The sequence below is a fragment of the Gossypium arboreum genome, chromosome 11 (genome assembly GCF_025698485.1).
Source record: "Gossypium arboreum isolate Shixiya-1 chromosome 11, ASM2569848v2, whole genome shotgun sequence".
Taxonomy (NCBI): Eukaryota; Viridiplantae; Streptophyta; class Magnoliopsida; order Malvales; family Malvaceae; genus Gossypium; species Gossypium arboreum.
Genome location: NC_069080.1, coordinates 65,423,599 through 65,447,147, shown reverse-complemented (window position 1 = coordinate 65,447,147; position 23,549 = coordinate 65,423,599). Strand labels below are relative to the sequence as shown.

The following is a 23,549-nucleotide window of genomic DNA, read 5'->3' as shown; positions in this document are numbered from 1 at the left end:
ACCATTGTTCTAATTTAACTAAAATCGAGATGTTACATGTTTAATGATTCAACGATTATTTACAATTTACAATTAGACTTTGAATAGACTCGGTGAACTTCAACCTTTAGGCGTGGCCCCTTTGGGTGCCCCTCTATATACATGAACAACTACTGTGTGCCACTTATTCTGGTGGAGTCTGGCTTAGTCCCTCTAGGTTTTTGAGTCTCTGTCTAACCTACATTCAAGTAGTAATTATATAAGTTCAGAAGAACTTAGTGAGACCTGTACAATAAATTCATATAGGATTGCATAAATCTTTAAGAAAATGAGACTTCTGGCTTGAAATTAAACTCCCTAAATTTCACAGGAAAGCTCATGAACTTAGTTAACAAGTCTCATTCCTTATACACTTTGAGTTGTTTATTGGCGAACTTAGAGCCTCATCTGATCCTGACCATGTTTTCTCTTGGGTCTCACCCCCTTTTATCATTAATCTACATTCCTAATATTCATATTCATTACTCCTAATTGGCGACGCTCAGTGTTTACCCAAATAATGGTCGTAACTGTGGGACCCTACCAGAATATGATCTCTTCCTAACATTCTCTTTTCCTTTGGGAAACTAGTGTCCATAATGCAACCCCACAGTACTCACTCTATTAGCCTATTTCATTAAGACGCTCCGTTAGATTGTGTTTCATGGTCCCAACGGGCTTCTGCTTTTTATGATTCTCCATGTCAAAATAAGGCACAGCTACTGACTTGCTGACACGGCTACAAGACACGCCCATGTGCCTTGGCCGTGGTTGAGCCTGACTTGGGTCATACGGATAGCCACACGTCCGTGTGCTTTGGCCAGGTTCAGGCCTGACTTACAATTGTAAGGTGCCCTAGGGGACACATGACCATGCAACATAGCCGTGTTCGTACATAGATCAGACACACACTCGTGTCTCTGCCCGTGTGGACAAAAATAGGTCATTTGAAAAGCCAATTTGCCACCCAAAATTTGGGTCAACCTACAAGCAAAGAATCAAGCATATATGCACCACCATTTCAACCAATTCTATGCCAAAACATAAAATAAGATCATACCAAACATTTCCTTCCATACATCATTCAATCTTATACTAAACTTAACAAAACTTACCTACTATAACATACCATATTTGCATATTAACATCACATACCATAAGCCACTATCATTTATGAGTTTAAACACCAACTAGCCAAATCACATGGCTAAGTATATGCATCACAAAAAATGATCCCACAACCACTAGCCTATACATGCCATACTTTAAAAAACATACATTCTCGATAGTACCAAAATGAGGTTCGATAGTGAGGTGACGATCCTTGATGATCCCCGAGCTTGCAGTAGCGTCGATATTTATAAAACAATGTAAAGATACACAAAGTAAGCATTCAAAAGCTTAGTAAGCTCGTACAAAAAATCATCAATACATAAGTACTTACAAATTCTCTAATCATCTATCAGATCTATACCAACACAATCCATATGTTCATACCAAATCAATGAGCATCACATTCATAGTATCATCTACCACATAGGTATCGTACATACCTGAATCTTCCCGTACTTATTCACTTTCATTCTCACCTTTCGTTTAAATATTTTAAACCTTTCCATAAATTATTCGTGCTTTGAACATCCGCACACTTAGTTCTGCAATAGTTAGCCGAAGCTAGAACGATTCCACACACTTAGTGCCATCTCAATTAGCCGAAGCTAAGTCGGTATCGCACATTTAGTGCCTCATATAGCCGAAGCTAGTTTAAATCACACACTTAGTGCCAAATACTATTGATTTATCATCGTATTCATCCAAACCAAACATATATACAATCTAGGTATAATCAAAATAGCAAAATATATTTTTAACACCATGTTTTATGTACGACCTTACCTCGTACTCTGAATTGTCGACTCGGACTGTTTACTCTACAATCTTTGACTTCCCTCGATCTAAATCTGAATTCCTCTTTTCTTGATCTAAATGTATTCAAAATTAACCCTTTTGTTCACCAAATTATTCAAAACAATCCATGAACACATATTTGGATCATTTTGCAAACTAGCCCTCACATTTTCACATTTCGACACTTTAGTGCCTAATTCAAAAAATCACAAAGTACACAAAATTTGCTTATACACAAGCTTAGCCGAATTTTCATAGCTCTCATACAAGTCCATACATTTCATTTATTTCACATTTCAGTCCCTCAAAATAACTTTTTTACAAATTAGCCCAAAATACTCAATTTCATCAAAAATCCAAAAACAAAACATGTAAACCAAATATCAAACTTTAATATTTCATCTTATAACATCACAAAGCTCATGAATCCATCCATGGCACATTTCAAAATCATCAACAAAATCAGAAATTGAGGCATGGGTTCGATAATATATGAAGCAACGATTACAAAAACGTAGAAATTATCAAAAACTAAAGTAAAAAAAAAACCTAAATCAAAGCTTGCAAGTGCCGAACCCTAGCCAAAGCTTTTCTCTTATTTTCAGCCAAGAACATGTATAATGGCTTATTTTCATACCTTATTTTAATTATAATTCATTTTATAATTAGTTTACCATTTTGCCCTTAGTATAAAACATTAACAAACCATTTTACAAAGGTCATTGATGTCCATTAACCTTTTAAAAGGCATAATAACCACATAAGGACCTCTCATAAACAAAGCCAAGTCAAATAGGCACTTTTAACATCTAGCACACAGCTTTTACACTTTACTTGATTAGGTTTTTTTTTTTGCAAATTAAGCACACATACGATTAAATTTTAATACGAAACTTTCACACATATTAATTCACATATCACAAGCACAGAAAATAATATTTAAAATATTTTTCTAACTTGGATTTATGGTCTCGAAACCACTATTCCGACTAGGGTCAAAATCAGACTGTTACAATCTCCCTCTAGAGATTTTCGTCCCCGAAAATCTTACCATTGAATAGATTCGGATATAATTGTCTTATAGTATCTTCAGGCTCCCACGTGGCCTCTTCAATACCATGTCACTGCCACATCACTTTTACTAATGGAATTTCTTATTTCGCAGTTCTTTAACCTCGTGAGCTAAGATACGGATCGACTTTTCTTCGTAAGTCATAGCAGACTGAACTTCAATCTCAGACGGAGAAATCAAATGCGAAGGATCGGATCTGTATCGTCGAGGCATCGATACGTGAAACACATTGTGAATCTTTTCTAGCTCTGATGGCAATAACAATCTATACGCTATCGGCCTAATATGATCGATAATCTCATACGGCCCGATGAACATTGGACTTAACTTGCCTTTTCTACCGAACCGAAACACTTTCTTCCACAGAGACACTTTCAAAAACTCTTTATTGCCGATCTCAAACTCAATGTCTTTTCTTTTCAAATCTGCATATGTTTTCTGACGATCGGAAGCTGCTTTCAAACTATCTCGGGTCACTTTTACTTTCTGCTCAATTTCTTTTATCAAATCAACCCGTGAATCTTAGTTTCGCTGAGTTCAGTCCAATACAAAGGTGTACGACATTTACGACCATATAAAGCTTCGTAGGGTGCCATTTTAATTCTCGACTAAAAATTGTTATTATAAGCGAATTCAATCAAGGGCAGATATTGTTCCCATGTACCTTCAAACTCAAGAATGCAACATCTCAACATATCCTCGAGTATCAGAATAATTCATTCAGATTGACTGTCCATTTGTGGGTGAAAAACAGTATTGAAATGCAATTTAGTACCTAGAGCATCTTGCAATTTCTTCCAAAATCGTGATGCGAATCTTAGATCTCTATCTGACACTATAGATAATGGCACACCATGCAATCTCACAATATCAGAAATATATAACTCAGCTAATTTATCAAGTGAGTAATCGGATCGAACCGGAATAAAATGAGCTGATTTCGTCAAACAATCAACCACAATCCAAATTGCATCTTTCTTTCTCGGAGATAAGGGTAAACTCGAAACAAAGTCCATGGTCACTCGATCCCATTTCCACTCTGGAATCGGTTGTAACAATCCCGATGGCACCTGATGTTCTGCTTTAACTTGCTGACAAATCAAACATTTAGAAACAAATTCAGATATATCTCCTTTCATTCCGGACTACCAATAATGTTGTTTCAAATCATTATACATTTTCGTACTACCCGGATGCACAGATAAACAACTATTGTGAGTTTTACTCAGATAATTTGAATTAATTTTGGATTTCTCGAAACACAAATTCGATCTAGAAATCTCAAACAACCATCTTTATCAACTCTGAATTCCTAATCAGACTCTACATCGCACTGAGCTCGTTTAGCTAAAATTTCATTATTAATCTTCTGAACTTCGATAATCTGCTATAAGAACAAAAGTCTTGCTTTTAATTCAGCTAAAACTGAACCATCATCTGATAAAACCAAACCAGAGCAAACAACAATTTTTGTCTCAAGGCATCAACAACAACATTTGCTTTTCCCGGATGATAATCGATCACAAGTTCATAATCTTTTTAGCAGTTCTAACCATCTTCTCTGTCGTAGATTAAGATCTTTTTGAGTCATCAAATACTTCAAACTCTTATGATCAGAGTATACGTGACACTTCTCACCAAACAAGTAATGGCGCCAAATCTTTAGAGCAAACATAATTGTAGCTAATTCAAGATCGGGTGTCAGATAGTTCTTTTCGTGCGGCTTCAATTGTCTCGAAGCATAAGCAATGACTTTGCCTTCTTGCATCAAAACACATCCCAGACCAATCATTGAAGCATCACTGTAGATCACAAATTCTTTACCCAATTCGGGTTGTACCAATACAGGAGCTTTAGTCAACAAAGCCTTCAACTGGTCAAAGTTGTTCTAACACTTTTTAGACCACTCAAACTTCACATCTTTCTGTAGTAGTTTTGCCAATGGAGTCGTAATCATCGAAAAACCTTTTGCAAATCTTCTATAATAACCAGTAAGTCCCAGAAAACTACAAACTTCAGACACATTCCTCGGAGGTCTCCAATCCAGCATAGCTAAAATTTTGCTCAGATCAACTCAGGTACCAGATGCTGATACAATATGGCCCAGAAAACTCACTTCTCTCAACCAAAATTCACATTTACTGAACTTTGCATACAACTGCTTATCTCGCAGAATCTGTAGCACTAATCTCAAATGCTCGGCTTGTTCGGATTCATCACGTGAATAAATCAATATGTCATCAATAAATACAACAATATATTGATTTAAATACGGTCTGAAAATTCTATTCATCAAATCCATAAAAATATTAGGTGCATTAGTCAATCCGAAAGGCATAACTAAGAATTCATAGTGATCGTACCTAGTTTTGAAAGCAGTTTTCGGAATATCTGAGTCTTTCACTCACAACTGATAATAGTCTGATCACAAATCTATTTTTGAAAACACAGCAGCTCCTGTCAACTGATCAAACAAATCATCAATTTGGGGTAGAGGATATTTATTCTTGATAGTCACTTTATTCAACTGACGATAATCGATACACATTCTCATTGTACCATCTTTCTTTCTCACAAATAGAACCGGAGCACCCTCTATCGATCAACTCTTGTAACTGAGACTTTAATTCTTTTAACTCGGTCAGAGCCATTCTGTACGGAGCTATTGAAATTGGAGTAGTACCAGGTACCAATTCAATACCAAATTCTACCTCTCTGATCGGAGGTAATCCCAAAAGTTCCTCAGGAAATACGTAAGGGAACTCACACACAATAGGCACTGATTCAACTTTCTTTTCTGACACTCTCGAATCAATCACATATGCAAAATAAGCTTTACAACCCTTTCTCACAATACTTAAAGCTTTCATTGAAGATATTACAGCAGGCAATCCATTCAAATCACAAGATTCAATTCGGACTATTTCATCATTCTTACATCTCAAATCAATAGTTTTTCGTTTGCAATTCACCATAGCATCATGCAAAGTTAACCAATCCATACGTAGAATTATATCAAACTCATCAAAAGGTAACAACATCAGATTAGCCAGAAAACAAGTGTCTCGAAACATTAACGGACAATTCTTGCATACTTTATCAACCAGAACACTTCTGCCTAAGGGGTTCGAAACTCTAACTACAAATTCAGTAGACTCTACAGGTAAAGTCTTATTGTTCAATAAGTTCATGCATATATACGAATGTGTCGATCTAGGTTCTATCAAAGCAATCACAGAAGTATCATAGAGAGTAAATGTACCTATAATCACATCTGGCGATGAAGCTTCCTCGCGAGCTCAGATAGCATTGGCTCTGGCAGGTGCATGAGCCTCAGATCTAACAGTTGTGTCTTTTGTTCCTCTTTGACTACCGCTTATATTTCCCGAATTTCTGGGAGGTCTACCACGAAAAGCATTACCACTCTGCCTCGGATTCTGAACATTATCTTTTTTAGCTAAATCTGGGCAATCTTTTAAAATATGATTTCTTGAACCACAACTATAACAAACTCGATTATTACTTTTTCCCCAGCATTCTCCGAAATGTTGTCTTCCACATTGATCACACCCATGCTTTTCATTCTTTACATTATCAACACTGGCAACAGACGTAGCTGAAGCTTTGAAATTTCATTATGATCTAACACGATCTCTGTTCAAATATCTCACACTAGTCTTTGAATGACTGCTATCATCTCTAAACTTCTTTGATCTAGATTGAAATGATTTACCCAATAATCTCTTTCGTACCTCTCTAGCTTCAAAATCAACTTTTCTTTTCTCTTTCCCGAGATCTTCAGCTTTACATACTCGTTCAACAAGCACTATAAATTATTTTATTTCCAGAATCCCAACTAACAGACGAATATCTTCTTTCAAACCGTCTTCAAATCTTTGCACATTATTGCTTCCGTAGATACACATTCACGAGATTACTGACTCAACCTTACAAATTCCCACTCTTATTCTGTGACAGACATATGGCCTTGTTTAAGCTCAAGAAACTCTTTGCATTTCTGATCAATGAATCCCTGATTGATATATTTCTTCCGGAATTCAGCTTGGAAGAAATCCCACGTAACTTGTTCACTAGGAACCACTGACATCAAAGTCTTCCACCAATGATAAGCCGTATCTCTTAGGAGGGAAACGGCATATTTTATGCATTCTTCAAGATTCAATGATAGTTCATCAAACACTTTTATTATGTTCTCTAACCAAAACTTGGTTTTTTCGGCATCATCACTCGTAGTGGCCCGGAACTCTTTAGCACCATAATTTAAAATATTATCAACTGGTGGTCTATTTAACTGAACCGGATTCACTGATGGCATAACAGGGGTTTGAGGAGGATTAACCGGGGGTGGAGGTTGTTGTACAGCCGAATTGGTTCTAATATATTGGGTGAACCAATCATTCATCATCTGATTGAAGGATTGCTTAGCTTCCCCATCACGGCTATGCTTAGCTTCCCCATCACGGCTACCCATAGCAGATCAAGAATCAGCTTGCACCGTCCCTTACGTGGGAGCACACGCATTGCTTTCAACATTGTCTGTTATAGCTCTTTCAGGATCCATTTGCTATATAAAAGCACATTTCAATGTCAGGATTCATCACAAGATCGCAGTTCACAAATATGGTATGCATAGCTAGACTCACAAGCGCTATGGTAGTCCTAGAATTGACTAAACCATAGCTCTAATACCAATAAAATATAACACTCCTAACCTGTAACCGTCACCAGAATAGGTTAAGAGGCATTACTTAAACCATAACATGACTCAGAATATTCATATATCAAATATCAAATCATTACAGTAAATGTCATTCATTCACATTCATTAAGAACATAAACTCGAGTATATGATACTTAAACATGCATTCGGAACTAAATTGATAAATATAAAAGTTTCAAAACTTATAAAAAAATTTAACTTTTCAAAGGTCACACGCCCGTGTGAACAGGCTGTGTGCCTCACATGGCCTTAGACACGTCTGTGTGTCTAAGCCGTGTCAAAACCGAGCATAGCTACTAACTTGCTCACATGGCTACAAGACACGCCCGTGTGCCTTGGCTGTGATCGAGCCTGACTTGGGCCACACAGCTAGCCACATGCCCATGTGCTTTGGCCGTGTTCAGGCCTGACTTACAATTATATGATACCTCAAGGGACGCACGACCGTGCAACATAGATGTATGTCGTACACGGCTCAGACACAAGCCCATGTCTCTACCCATGTGGACAAAAATAGGCTATTTGAATAGCCAATTTGCCACCCAAAATTTAGGTCATCCTGCAAGCAAAGAATCAAGCATATATGCACCACCATTTCAACCAATTTTATGCCAAAACATTAAATAAGATCATACCAAAACATTTCCTTCCATACATCATTCAATCTTATACTAAACTTACCAAAACTTACCTACTATAACATACTACATTTGCATATTAACATTACATACCATAAGCCATTATCATTTATGAGTTTAAACACCAACTAGCCAAATCACATGGCTAAGTATATGAATCACAAAACATGATCCCACAACCACTAACCTATACATGCCATACTTTAAAAAATATACATTCTCAAGAGTACCAAAATGAGGTTCGATAATGTGGTGACGATCCTTGACGATCCTCGAGCTTGCAGTAACGTCGATATCTATAAAATAATGTAAACATACACAAAGTAAGCTTTCAAAAGCATAGTAAGCTTGTACCAAAAATCATCAATACATAAGTACTTAAAAATTCTCTAATAATCTATCAAAGCTATACCAACACAATCCATATGTTCATACCAAATCAATAAGCTTAACATTCATAATATCATCTACCACATAGGTATCGTACATACCTGAATCTTCCTGTACTTATTCACTTTCATTCTCACCTTTCGTTTAAATATTTTAAACCTTTCCATAAATTATTCGTGCTTTGAACATCCGCACACTTAGTTCTGCAATAGTTAGCCGAAGCTAGAATGATTCCACACACTTGTGCCATCTCAATTAGCCGAAGCTAAGTCGGTATCGCACACTTAGTCCCTCATATAGCCAAAGCTAGTTTAAATCGCACACTTAGTGCCAAATACTATTGATTTATCGTCGTATTCATCCAAACCAAACATATATACAATCTAGGTATAATCAAAATAGCAAAATATATTTATAACACCATGTTTTATGTACGAACTTACCTAGTACTCTGAATTGTCGACTCGGATTGTTTACTCTACAATCTTCGACTGCCCTCGATCTAAATCTGAATTCCTTTTTTCTTGATCTAAATTTATTCAAAATTAACCCTTTTATTCAACAAATTATTCAAAACAATCCATGAACACATATTTGGAGCATTTTGCAAACTAGCCCTCATATTTTCACATTTCGACACTCTAGTCCCTAATTCACAAAATCACAAAATACACAAAATTTGCTTATAAACAAGCTTAGCCGAATTTTCATAGCTCTTATACAACTCCATACATTTCATTTATTTCACATTTTAGTCCCTCAAAATAACTTTTTAACAAATTAGCCCAAAATACTCAATTTCATCAAAAATTCAAAGGCAAAACATGTAAACCAAATATCAAACTTTAATATTTCATCTTTATAACATCACAAAGCTCATGAATCCATCCATGGCACATTTCAAAATCATAAAAAAAAATTAGAAATTGAGGCATGGGTTCGATAATATACGAAGCAACGATTACAAAAACGTAGAAATTATCAAAAACTGAAGTAAAAACATACCTAAATCAAAGCTTGCAAGTGCTGAACCCTAGCCAAAGCTTTTCTCTTATTTTCAGCCAAGAACATGTATAATGGCTTTTTTTCATACCTTATTTTAATTATAATTCATTTTATAATTAGTTTACAATTTTGCCTTTAGTATAAAACATTAACAAACCATTTTACAAAGGTCATTGATGTCCATTAACCTTTTAAAAGGCATAATAACCACATAAGGACCTCTCATAAACAAAGCCAAGCCAAATAGGCACTTTTAACATCTAGCACACAGCTTTTACACTTTACGCGATTACGTCCTTTTTGCAAATTAAGCACACATACTATTAAATTTTAATACAAAACTTTCACACATTCTAATTCACATATCACAAGCACAGAAAATAATATTTAAAATATTTTTCTAATTCGAATTTGTGGTCCTGAAACCACTATTTCGACTAGGGTCAAAACCAGACTGTTACACTTAATGAAATTCCCATTTCCATATCCATCCACCCATTCCTCCATTTTGCCACTTTTTACCTTAACGCTCAAACACTGCAATGCCCCCTCGTAAGATTTGAAGCTTCGCATATCACATTTTGTAACACCCTTAACCCGTATCCAACACCGGGACAGGGCTCGAGGCATTATCGAAACTTTACACTTTCAGTATACTAACTCGGGTCACAAAATTTCATTTGAATTTAAAACTTTTCAATCATAAACATCTCGTCCCTTGTCTCTTCGAGACTTATAACATATCGGAAGGCAATGCGGGACAAATACGGGCACGTTCGATTAATCTTGGGCTCCTCAGAAAATTTTCCTTAACATCAAGGGACACACGCCCGTGTAGGTGGGTCATGTGGACTCACACGCCCGTATATCTTAGGGCACGCCCATGCCCTTCAACCGTGGGCAACACTGACTTATCAACACGGCCATGGAGCACGCCCGTACTGTCTACTCGTGGACGAAACTGTCATTTTAACACGGCCATGGCGCAAGCCCGTGTGGCCTACCCGTGTACAACTTTGAGCTAAAATTTTAAGTACAGGGGACACACGGCCATAACACACACCCATGGGAGGGAACCGTGTGTCACACACAGCCTAGACACACGCCTGTGTGTCCAACCATGTGGACTTTATTAGGCTATTTTCCAAGCCTTTAGTCACCCCTTTCTACTACTTGTGCTTAGTGGTTACCAAGTTTGAGAGAAAACATAATTATACGCTTGTAAATAATCTTAATGAAAATAGTTGTATAGAAACCTCATATCATTGGTTTCATACATAAATGGTTATTTCCTCTTTAGTGTTATGGGTTCCCATGTTACAATAATGCATCTGAAATTGGCTCATTCATGTGACTCATTGCCAATTGATAGCAACCCAGCATTTGTAATTAAAACCATGCATAAAATCATAGGTCATAGTCTACTTAAATTTAGCCAATTTTCATGGCCAAATACAAAGAGATAAACATATTTTTACATGCCTTTATTTGGAAAATCAAATGACACATATAACTAAATACTCAAAAATACTATACATGCCATTAAACAAAATAAACAAAGTCTTTATACCAAAGCTTGTCTAGTTGATAGTGTGTTGACTCTCTAATTGTCTTCCAGTCCTTATGAGTCCTTGAGCTCTATGAAACAGGGAAAAAGAGAGGGGTAAGCATTTTCATGCTTAGTAAGCTCGAATAATCAGAAAGTAAACTTACCTAGTAATTAGCATACATCCATATTTAAATCATGAAATCATCAATTATGAAATGAATCTCTATCACGTGCACTCAATCAATGAGTTAGTTACATAACAAAATATCATGTAATTTATGTAGATGGACTCATCATTCATCATCTTATTGACATACTTCATATTAATCTCGTTGAGTTTCTAGGAAATCTCGATGAATACCCATTATCCGTCAATTATTACGAATGATCATTTCACATATATGCGCTCCCGCGAACCTCACATCTTACGGCGGGATTACCAGTCCATGCTAAATCCCCCGTATCGTAAACTCATCAGGTGATGTTGGGATTACCAGTCCAGGTTAAATCCCTTATTGCGGCAAACACCCTTACAGAGTTGGGATTTGAATTGCCAGTCCAGGCTAAATTCAGACCCTAATCGGATTACCTGTCGGAGATAAATCCAATGCACATATATTCTTCGGGAGGCTCGATCATCCAAAGGAACACCCGTCCGGGCTAGATCCTTTTCATAATTGAGATCAACGGATTACCTGTCCAAGCTAAATCCTTTCTACAACACATGCAGGATCTCAATTCACTTGTAGATCATGGTTTATCCATCGAATTCCCTTTTTAACCTCAACCGAGACATTTTTCGACAAATCATTTTCAGGGATGCATTTCATGTAATTTAATGCCATCAATAAATGCACTTATCATGCACTAATAAATCATACAATTAGATATGTTAGGAGTTTACTTTAAGTTATTCGAACTTACCTGGTATTCGTTTCAGAGTTATGTTTCGGTTATTCCGAAACCTTGCGTTTACCTCGATCAACCTCCGAAATTTGTTCCTCAGGGTCTATAACAACAAAATTAACTCGTTAATACACTACATTAGACATTTCAAGTCTAATTCTCATCCCGGTCTAAATGATCGTTTTGCCCCTAACTTTTGACATTTTTACGATTTAGTCCCTAGGCTCGTATAATGAAACACATGCAATTTCTATCTCACCCAAGCCTAACCGAACACTTTTCCTTCTTATGGTAGCCCACATTATCCATTATTTTCTCATTTCTACCATACATTTACATCTTTTGCAAAATAGTCCCTATAAGGGTTTTTCATGAAAATCAACTAGGAAAAGATGTTTAATACACATTCATCTTTCATATTCCTCCATAATCCATCAAAATACAAGCAACTCATGCATGGGTAAATTTCTAAACATGAACCCTAGCATGAAATATGGGTAGAAATGGAGAGAGCAAGCTACCGGGACTTCAAAAATACAAAGAACATGAAAAACGGGGCTTGGGAGCACTTACTATTGAGCTTGGAAAGCTTGAAACCCTAGCTATGGAGAACCCCAAATTTTCGGCTAGATGAAGGAGAAAATGGATGATTTTGGCTTGATTTTTCCCATTTTAATTCATTAAAATGACAAATGACCAAAATGCCCTTTATGCCTTTTCTTTAAAATTTCATCCATGCAAGTTCATTTTTGTCCAAAAATTTAAAATTTGGGAAAATTTCTCTCCAAGACCTTATAATTCATAATCTAAAGCAATTTCATATAAATTGCTTCTAGAAACCAATTTTTGCAATTTATTCAATTTAGTCCCTAATTTCCAATTGAACACCTTACTCAAAGAATTTCTTCATGAAACTTTAACACATGCATATACTCATATTCTAGGCCTCATAATAACCATAAAATAAATATTTTGATGTCATATTTGTGGTCCCGAAACCACTATTCCGACTAGGCCCTATTTCGGGATGTTACACGGTTCACACTCAGCAACATCATATGGCGATAAACAAAAACACTATTTCCCAAATCCTAACTCTAACTAACTCTTCAATAATTCCTCATTCGTACTCCGTCATTATAAACATGCAATTCACCCATACTATGACACTATATACCCACACATGATACGTCAAATATCCAAACATCGAGATTTATCCATGGACAAAAAACAATCACTCTTACAACATTCGCATACTTCCACCAATCTATGCATTCATAGCATATCCATATATCATTTTTTTCATGCATAATCAAATTTTAAGCACAATACATATCGATCATAAAGATGTTTCAATCAAAAGACACGACATCATGGAACACCTAAATATAGGTTATAGAATCTCACCTTGCTTCCTTTATCCTTGACAACTTAGCTTGTCTAAATTCCAGAGCCTCCTTTGTCCTAGAAGCTAAGCATAACAACCATCTATTGATTAAAATAAAGGTGTTCAACCCTTAAAAATCCAAAATCCATAATTATACAGAACCTATTAAGAGTTCTTACTCTACTTCTTTCTTCAATCCACAAGTACAAAGAGGTAAGAAAGCTTGCCAGTTCCTCACTTCTTTACTACCAGACTTCAATTCTCACGATGATTGCATCATGTAGAGCTTCCTTCAGCTACATCCTCTTCTTTTTCTGAGCGTCTGAAGAAAATGATGCTTTTAAGAGAGGAAAATTGGTAAATATAATTGAAAAGAATTCTATTTTCACACACACCTATATATTCTCCATTGGCACAGTCTCCACAATCCAATACCACCATCCAATCTTAATCATTTTGTCTCCTACTATAGAACCAATCGGTTCCAATCTAACTAAACCAAGATTGAAATCTAACCATTCTTAACCAACCACTTAAGTTTCTAAATATCTCATTAGAGCCCACAAATTTCTATTTTTATATAATCGACTCCCTGACTCTTCTTTAAGTTTGAGTCCTTAGGAGAACCAGGTGTGACACTCATTGCACCATTGTTGATACACGGTATCAACAGAAGTGTAGAAGGGAGAGGATATCGAAAGAGGTCGGTTCACCCATTCCAGGACCGAAAGCTGGACAGGTAGAGAGATTTAGGATCAATGCTTACCATATTAGAATTTTGTGTGAAAATGAGTTCCCCTACTAAAATGGTATCTTGGGGTATTTATAGAATGACCCAATGAAAGACCTAACCGGGTCCATAATAGGTGAGAACCCAATGGAGGGCCTAACAGGTCCACATTGTGATAGGAATATAACAAGTATGGAACCAAAAGTTCACGGAGTTACATAATCAAATTCCATAACAATACATTGGTCTTGACTAAGTTATTTCATTGTGCAAAACTTTTGTTCCAAGATAACAAATATTTTAAAAATCTTCCTCAATGCAAATTTACTCATAATCTTACAAATGTACCACATTGATATGTTTTTAAATATATATAATATACATATTAAAGCAAGACTTATAAACAAATATATACTAAAACATATATGCCTAACAACATGTTCAAAAACCCACAAACATAACTTTACATAATAAAATAAAAGTGTCCTAACATTTCATAAAGCAAGCTAGAAACTAAACAAAACACATACTTAAGGGTGTTCAAACACACGGATTTAGTTAATAACTAAACCGAATTATTATTAACTAAATTACTTGAAATGTAAAAATATTTAATCGTTAATCGAATCAATTTTTTTCCAAATACATTAACCAAACCAAAATATTTTGATTAATTCATCGATTAACTGAATTAACCAAGTTTATATGTTTTTATCTTTTGGTTAAAATAAGTATAAAACATATAAAAGAATACATTGCTAATGTTCAATTTTTTAATAGTTCAAAATATATATTATATAATATATATTATTTATTTCAATTAATATAAAAATAATAGTTCAAAAATGCATTACTAATATAAAAATATATATTATATTATATATAATATATATTATTTTTTGGTTAATTACTCGATTTCAAACTAAACTAACCTATAACCGAAATTTCAAAAAATCATTAATTGACCTCCGACCCAACTAAATTCAACCACCGATCAATTAACTGAATTAGATTAATTCAATCAGATAGTTTTGTTTTAACTGAACTATAAACACCCCTACACATACTAATCATTAATCTCTTCGTAAATGATCAAGAAAGGTTTTATGAAAATTTGATATCCAAATTAATCATCCACGAAGTACCAAGAATTTTGTGATTTGTTATACAGGAGGTGGAGCTAGTAATGAAGGTTGCAATCTTCCCTGCTCGAATCTTAGTTTTCACAAAATTTATCATCAAGTTAGCAATCTTGTCCTACATTAGATAGCCGAACGTTATCTAGGAATTTCTTTGGTTTTGCGGTTAGAAGTATTTTGCTTAGCTTCTTATATTTATTGTGATCGCTTCTAATCTATGAGCTACCCTCCCCAATCAGCTCATGGATCTTTTTATTTACATTAAAGACGTGTTTAATAATGTCGTCATCCTTCGAATCCATCATATAATTATTCAAGCTTTCCAGAAGCCCCATCATTTTTATTTTTTTTCAAATTAGGCTCAAAGTCTTCGATCACTTTAGGAGTCCGAATACACCCCTTATAGAACACATAACCATGAACATAAAAAAATTATGTATATCTGATTAAAACATATTTTAATCAACTCATTGTTGATACCACATATTATTTGGATAATACGTGCATATTCGAGACTACTCCTTAATACAACAACTCACAAAAAAGTATTGAACGAAGTCAACAAATGGCGTTACACTTCTATTGCCATAATAAGCACTTCTTTTATTCATGACATAATTAAAAATATAGATTCCTTTTATTTTGTTTTTGGTTAATATATTTATATATGAATATACAGGGATGTGCATAATTCGATTTTAACTGACCCAAAAAAAATTATTTTGATTAATCAGTAAACCATCGAATCTAATTCATTTAGAGATTGATTAAATCTTTTTGAAATTTTGATTAACCGTTGATTCAATTCAAAATCAGGTAATTAACTGAATTAACCAAAATTATTATAAACCCATTATATTAGATAGGTCCAATATATTATGTAAACCCAAAATATAAAAATTAAAGAATGAATTTAAAATTAATTAGATTTATACAAATTATTATAGTGGGCTTAAAATCATAATAGAATTATATATATTTAAACTAAAAAATAAAAGTATAATAAAAAAATAAAAGAAAGAACCCTATTTTTTTTCTTTCCAGAGTCAAACTCATAATATCTTCTATTCTTCTCGACTTCTTTGAATTTTTTTTCAAACTCTTTTTTTCATTTCACTACTCAAGTCTTAAGCTTTCTTATTTTTAATGTAGTGTTTGTTATAATAATTTTAAATTAGTATTGTTATTGTGTTATTTATTATTTTGGCTTCTTCTTCTTTTTTTTAATTAAAAGCAAAGAAAAATAACATTGCAATGGTATGTTTTCATCTTCCTAATTTATTTGAACAAAAAAAATGTAAAAATTTAGATTAATTTAATTAGCCGTCCAAATTAATCGAAATTATGTTGGCCAGTTAAAAAATTTTGAAAAAGTTTCGATTCGGTTAATGTTAAGATTTTTATGATTTCGATTAATTCGATTAATGATAATTTAATTCGAATATTAATTAAACTGACCGTTTGAATACCCCTAAAAATATATATACTCATTGCAACATTTTGGATCCATTAAACCATCTAACACGTCATTAATGCAAATTATATGATCACAATCTCTAATTTTTTTAGACATGTTTCAAAATTAGATATTAACAGTATCACCCAAGATTTAAACTTACAATCTAAATTTTGAACTCATATATAGTTTATCAAAGACCGAACCAATAACCTAACCCTAATACTAATGCAATATTATGCAAACAACAAATGAGCATTTGCGAAATTAAGAAATTAACTTACATGATCATTGTTGGATGATCTGATATACTGATCAAAATGAAATCATAAAATCAAAATCGTCTTTCCTTAAAATAAAAAAATAAAAAAAAAAAAGAAGAGAGAGACAGAGAGTTTTTTTTTCTTCTTATTTTTCCACCAACCTCATATTGGTAAAATGAAAGCCAAAAAGTTGGATAATGTTAAATTTATTGTAAATGGGTGTTGGTAATTTCAAATTACTATATAATAGAATCGAATTAATATAAAATACAAAGGAAAAAAAATATAAACATAGTCGAACAAAATTCACATAGAACATGATAAAATTAGAGATTTATAAGACCCAAGCCTGAATAATACGTCTTAGCTTTTATCAACAATACTAAAGCATGATTGAGGAATATTAATTTCATACATTATTGTTGATTTTTGTTTTTCATTACAACTTCAAATATTAATTTATTTTTCACTACGTCACCATTTCTCTAAATTTGAGAAAGAATTAAGTCTAAATTCTATAAATAATAACTCATTTATTGATTAAACTTGATAAGATCTTACAATTTTCTTTTGTTAGAAAAAAGTTGAAATAAATATTTGCAGGCTTGTGAACTGTGAGTAGGGAGGTAAAAAAAAAATCCTGAATATGATGGGCTCCAACTCGACTTAATCTTTAGGGTTGAATTTTATTTTAAAAATTGTTTTCGAGTTGAGTTAAATTAAAATAATAATTAGATCAGTTTTAGATGTGAGGTAAATCTGCTCTGCTTGTCTCATGATATTGATAAAGATACTCTTGATATATATAAATATATATTAAAAATTTCTTTTAATAAATAATAAAATATAAATAAATAATATATTACGTTTTAAATTTAAACATAAAAAAACCTTATTTGCAGAAAAACAATTAGAAATGTAATTTTATTTATTTTAAAATAAAAATAAAAAATTGAATGGGGTTAGATTAGAGTTGAAATTGAATCTTTGAATAAATTGTGAATTCGTGTTAAAACAAATAATTTTTTAAGAGTGAGGATTGAATGGAGTTGGAGAAAGATTGCCCACCGGCTGCAATCCATACTAGGTAGCGCAGCAAAAGATATTTAATTTTTATAATTAAGATTTTAAATTTTAGAAACACGTGTTACAGTGGGGCAATTTGGGCATTTGATTAAAGTAGGATGCTGAAAATGAAATACAACAGTGAGTAACTGGGAATCAGCATAGCAAGTTTTGGACCGTCCGATCAGCAGAAATGAATTGATGACGAATTTAGAAACGCTGACACTCCTTATAACCGAGTGTGAGGATGTACTTAAACAACTCGTAAATGAATCTGAAAACGCACCCAAAAGTAGTTTCTTGGTTCCCGCCAAAAAAAAAACAGAAATCATAAAATTTATTTGAAGGACACTCCTAACAAACCCCCTAAAACCGTTGGTGTCAGCCTCTTCATTTCCCAATTCCCACGCGCCTCCCTTATAAATAAATATCCATCCACTTTCGCTATCTCTCTATCATTTTCCTACTCTTTCCAAGAATCCTCCAAACAAACTCCCTCTCTGAAAAATGGCTGTTCCCTCTCTCACTCTCATCATCGTCCTCGCTCTCTCCTTCCTCTCCGTCTCCCACACCACTTTCGACCAATTTCTCACCTCCACCTCCACCGCTTCCACTGCCACCATCAGCGCTCCACAACAATCACCCTTCTTCACAATCTCACCTTCGCCTCAACCACCTCAAGATCACGCCGACCACGCGTTCCTCCCCCACACTTCACTCCTTGCACCAATCCTGTCTCATCTCGGCTTCAACGAGCTAGCCACCGCCGCTCCCTCCCTCTTCAGTGACTCTACCTCCGCCGCTGCTTGGTCTGGTCCGTACACTATCTTTGCTCCCTCTGATTCCTCTGTCCGCTCGTGTGCTTCTTGCTCTACTCCTTCCCTCCTCCGTGAACACATGGTTCCTGGCCTCTTCACCAACGATTACCTCCAGAAACTCACCTTCGGTACCAAAGTCGAAACTCTCAGCCCCGGCCGTTGCTTAACCGTTACCTCCACCGCTAACAACCAGAAAAACTTCACCGTTCACAAGATCTTTATCGGCGGAGTTGAAATCACTCAGCCAGATCTGTTCAACAACGGTCTACTCATTATCCACGGCCTTCAAGGCTACATCTCACCTCTTTCGCCTTTCTCTTGTGACGTAGAACGGATGACGTCACTCTCTTTCCCGTTCCACCACGGCCAGAGCCAAAACAACCAATTTAAGCAGCAACAGAATGTGGCTCTGATGCGATTCATGCTTCGAGACGCCATGCTACGGCTGAGAAATAACGGCTTCTCCGTTCTCTCACTCGCTATGAAAGTCAAGTATGCCGAACTCATTCCTCTCATCAATGTCACGATCTTTGGTCTTGATGATGTGTCCATCTTCTCCGGTTCGTACGCTTACATCCACAGTGTAAGATTCCATATGGTGCCAAATCAGTTTTTGACTGTTGCGGATCTGGAGAGACTTCCAGTGGGGACCACTCTGCCGACATTGGACAGAGGGCAGAGTTTGGTGGTGACGACGGCGGGAGAAGGCATTACGAAGAATCAATTGAGGATCAACTATGTGGCGATTAAGGTTGCTGATATGATAAGGAATTTGAATGTTATAGTACATAGCATTTACCTGCCATTCCCACATCTTCATCCTATGGCGGCGGTGACTGATGCCATTTTAGGTGGAGATCAGACGTCGACGGTGGGAGGAACAAATGGGGATTGTGAAGCTTCGAATGAGCAAGGCCAAGGCAATTGTGGAATGAGCCAGGTGAATCAGGTGGCGACTCAGCTCAAGCCCCACATGCTGGAACTTGAAGACCACCATGTCCATGACCATGGTCTTTGAAGGGTTTTGCTGATGCATGTACAGTGAACTGCAGGTTCGCCTTCTGTTTCCTAGCTTTGGTTCACGGTGAATCTGTGTTTAGTCTATTGAGTAAAACTTTGATAAGTCTGTCTGTTTTTAGGTTAAAAGAATTCGATTGTGAAGTGTCTGTTTGGGTGGAGATGAATGGTTGTTATATTCCAGTACTTTAGCAAGGGATTAATAAAAAGGTTACTGTTGTAAAAGAGATAATCATCTCTTTGCGAACGGTTGCATGTTAGCAAATGAGTAGATATCAGAGGAATCATTTGTTTTTTATATGTATATTTGTTTTAGTTCGGCAAAGATAACATTCATATAGCGGTAAGATTAGTAGAATATATTGGAATTCAGATAGGGCGAGTAGGGTGGGTTATGTCAAAAATTCCATCCCGTGCTAAAAAAAGCTTAATTCGTGAACCATTTCATAACCGATACCGGAACGTGATGAGTTTTGGGCTTTACGTTGGGCTCCGTCTATCCCATTTGGATTTCTTCATTTTGGAGTCCAATCTGAAAGAATGGGGCTTGGGCCAGATGCTGTGCTCGATATATTTAATCATTTATTTCAATAACTAGTCCATTATGCATATATTTCTATTCAAAATGTTAAAGTTTGAATACATTTAAAATGAATAATATATAGCTGTTTTCTACACAATCTAAAGAAGCCAAGATGCTCAAAAGATAAACAAGAAAAGAAAAACAAAAACAGCCAGGGATACTATTATTTGGAATTCCTGGTGTTTGTATTATGAGTATGATATATCATTGTATCGACAATCATGTTAGAAGTAAGATAAATTTATTATTGTGTAGTTGAGAATTGGGGAAAATGTGAAGATGTTATGGATGTTCTTACAATTACTCAATTCTCTTAAACTTTTAAATTAAAGAATAATGTGTATAAATACGTATGAGTTGTACTTGTTTTATAAATTTAATTACTAGGAAAGATACAATGATACTTCATTAATTGATGATAATATTTTTTTTCTTAAAAATGTAGCTGCTAAAGTAAAATTTGTGTAGTATAAGCAAACTTAGGAACTTGGAATTGTTAAGAGCATAGAAGCAAAATGTAAAGGGATAAATGATATATAAAGTTTCGTTAATTAGGCTTAATTCTTTCCATAAATGATTTTTTTGGTATCCATAAATGATTTAAATCACGTATGTCTCAACCTATAAAAATATGATTTATTTCTTGTTCTTTTTCCTTCTCTCGAGGTAATAATAAAGAGTAAAGAAAAATTCATACAAATTAACATTTAGCCATGTAAGAAATTAAGATGCAGTTTGGGCTTCTAAGGAAGCATTAAAATCCTCCCTAGCCTTCCGCAAGCAAGGGGTGATGCAAGAAGCAGGTGAGGCAGGGTATGATGTGCAAAACCTGACATGCACACATCATGACTACAACGACGACGATGAATGTGATTTCCTGCCTCTTGCTCTTGTTTAAGGAGTTCCTTTTTTATCTTTATTATCACACACAAAGGCAGCAGCAACCAGTAAATTTGCTTCCTTCCCAAGATTTTTGATCAACTCCAATGGCATATCATAGTTGAGATTCATTGGGTCCCCATCCTAATCAAGGTATGGTATTATGGTGGATGAAGCCAAGGATCCGCATTCGAACTTCTCCAGGGAAATTATTGTGGATACCATATTAAATTTATTCTCCATCACCACCATTGCTGTTACTTTTCTTGGCCTCACTGACTTTGCCTTACCCAAGCCTGGTAAGAGCTTGTGATGAAATCCAACTTCTCTAGTGGTGATGAAGCATTAGTGTTGCAACACGTACACTTTGGTGTCGCGACCTTGGCCACTGTAGAGGCCTCTCTCCATCTTTTCACCTCAACCACTTCCCTACACAAGCTCAAATCACCAAGATCAAATCAACCATTAAACTTCCAATAACACAATTTTTCTATTTCAATTCTAAAAGGTATGAAAACATAATAAAAACTAACATCTAATATAAATTCTAAGAATTACAAAAAGACTCAAAAAATACTTCACAACAAGCTCTTTAAGTTAAAGAGCTTAATTTAACATATCAAATTAGGATAGATTAGCCATAGTTCTAGATGAAATTAAAATAAGGATTAGGGTCCGTATAAACAAAACAATATCTTGACAGTTTTCAATACCCAAATCCTTGAAGCAAACGATCCACGCATCTTCAACCAGTTCTGTTTTAAGAAGGGACTTGGCTCTTAAACCTTCTTAATCGCTTATCGCCTATGAAGGCTTCGATTGTAGCAATATCCTCTTCAATCTCTTCGCTTGTAAGTGCAATTGATAATCATCACCGCTTCTTTAGATTGTTCTTTGAAGGATAAACAATGAGTGCTTGAAGTGGTTGAGTACAAATAAATATATATTAATATGGCCAATATAGTATAGCAATGTGATAGAGATTTCAGATCAATTCAAAATTTTACATGCATTACAAGTACAATTATATCGATAAATTTCGTGGTTGGATTGTTAAAATATTAATTGTACAAAAAGACATGAAATGGTGTGCAAGTGGATCCCTTGCCTCTTTTTGAGTTATACATATCATATATATAAATACACAAATTGGAATTTTTTTTTGTATAATAAAAGGTGTCCCCGTCTCTTTATTGTCTAATCCTAATTCTATTTAGGCTAGAGATCATATTCATGTAAAGCCATAAAACCATTATTACCTAAACTACAAATTCTATCGATAATTAGTTTATGTTTACAATAATCCACTAACGATGCATGTGTTGTGTGCCACAAACACTTGTTGAAATTAGAGCATAATTCAAATTATTATTTATACACGTCTATACTACATACTTTGTAACACCCCTAACCCGTATTCGTCGCTAGAATAGGGTTACAGAGCATTATTAGAAGTTTACATCTTAAAACAATCAATTATTCACAAGATTTAATTCATAACATAAATAAAGCAAAACCAATCAATCTCATACATATTGTCCTTTATATGAGCCCTAGAGGCCCTAAAAACACATTAGAAACAAATCGAGACTAAATCGAAAACATATAGAATTTTTGAGAAAAGTTGAAAATTTTCATACTGTAGGGGTCACACAGCCGTGTGGCTAGGCCATGTAACTCACACGATTGAGACACACGCACGTGTCTCAGGCCGTGTGGGCATTCAAAGTAGGGACACATGGTCATGTCCCAGCCTGTGTCCGTGCTCATATAACTCTCTAACTTGGGTCACACAGCCAAGCCACACGCCCATGTGCCAGGCCGTGTAACTCTCGAAACGGCCTCACACGCCTGTGTGCTAGGCCGTGTGTTAGGCTGTGTAACTACCTGATTTGCAACCCTTCGAAACCTATAAGGGACACACAGCCGTGCCGCATGGTCGTGTGTCACACACGGCTAAGACACACACTTGTGTCTTAGGCTAT

The 23,549-nt window shown here is 35.1% G+C and overlaps 1 protein-coding gene across 1 annotated transcript; it reads left to right on the top strand.

Moving 5' to 3' along the window:
* Positions 1-18,543: 18,543 nt before the first annotated feature.
* Positions 18,544-20,367, top strand: LOC108469100 (fasciclin-like arabinogalactan protein 21). The gene has a single exon (XM_017769989.2). The coding sequence runs from the start codon at positions 18,775-18,777 to the stop codon at positions 20,101-20,103; it is 1,329 nt and encodes a 442-aa protein (XP_017625478.1). The 5' UTR covers positions 18,544-18,774; the 3' UTR covers positions 20,104-20,367.
* The last annotated feature ends 3,182 nt before the right edge of the window (positions 20,368-23,549 follow it).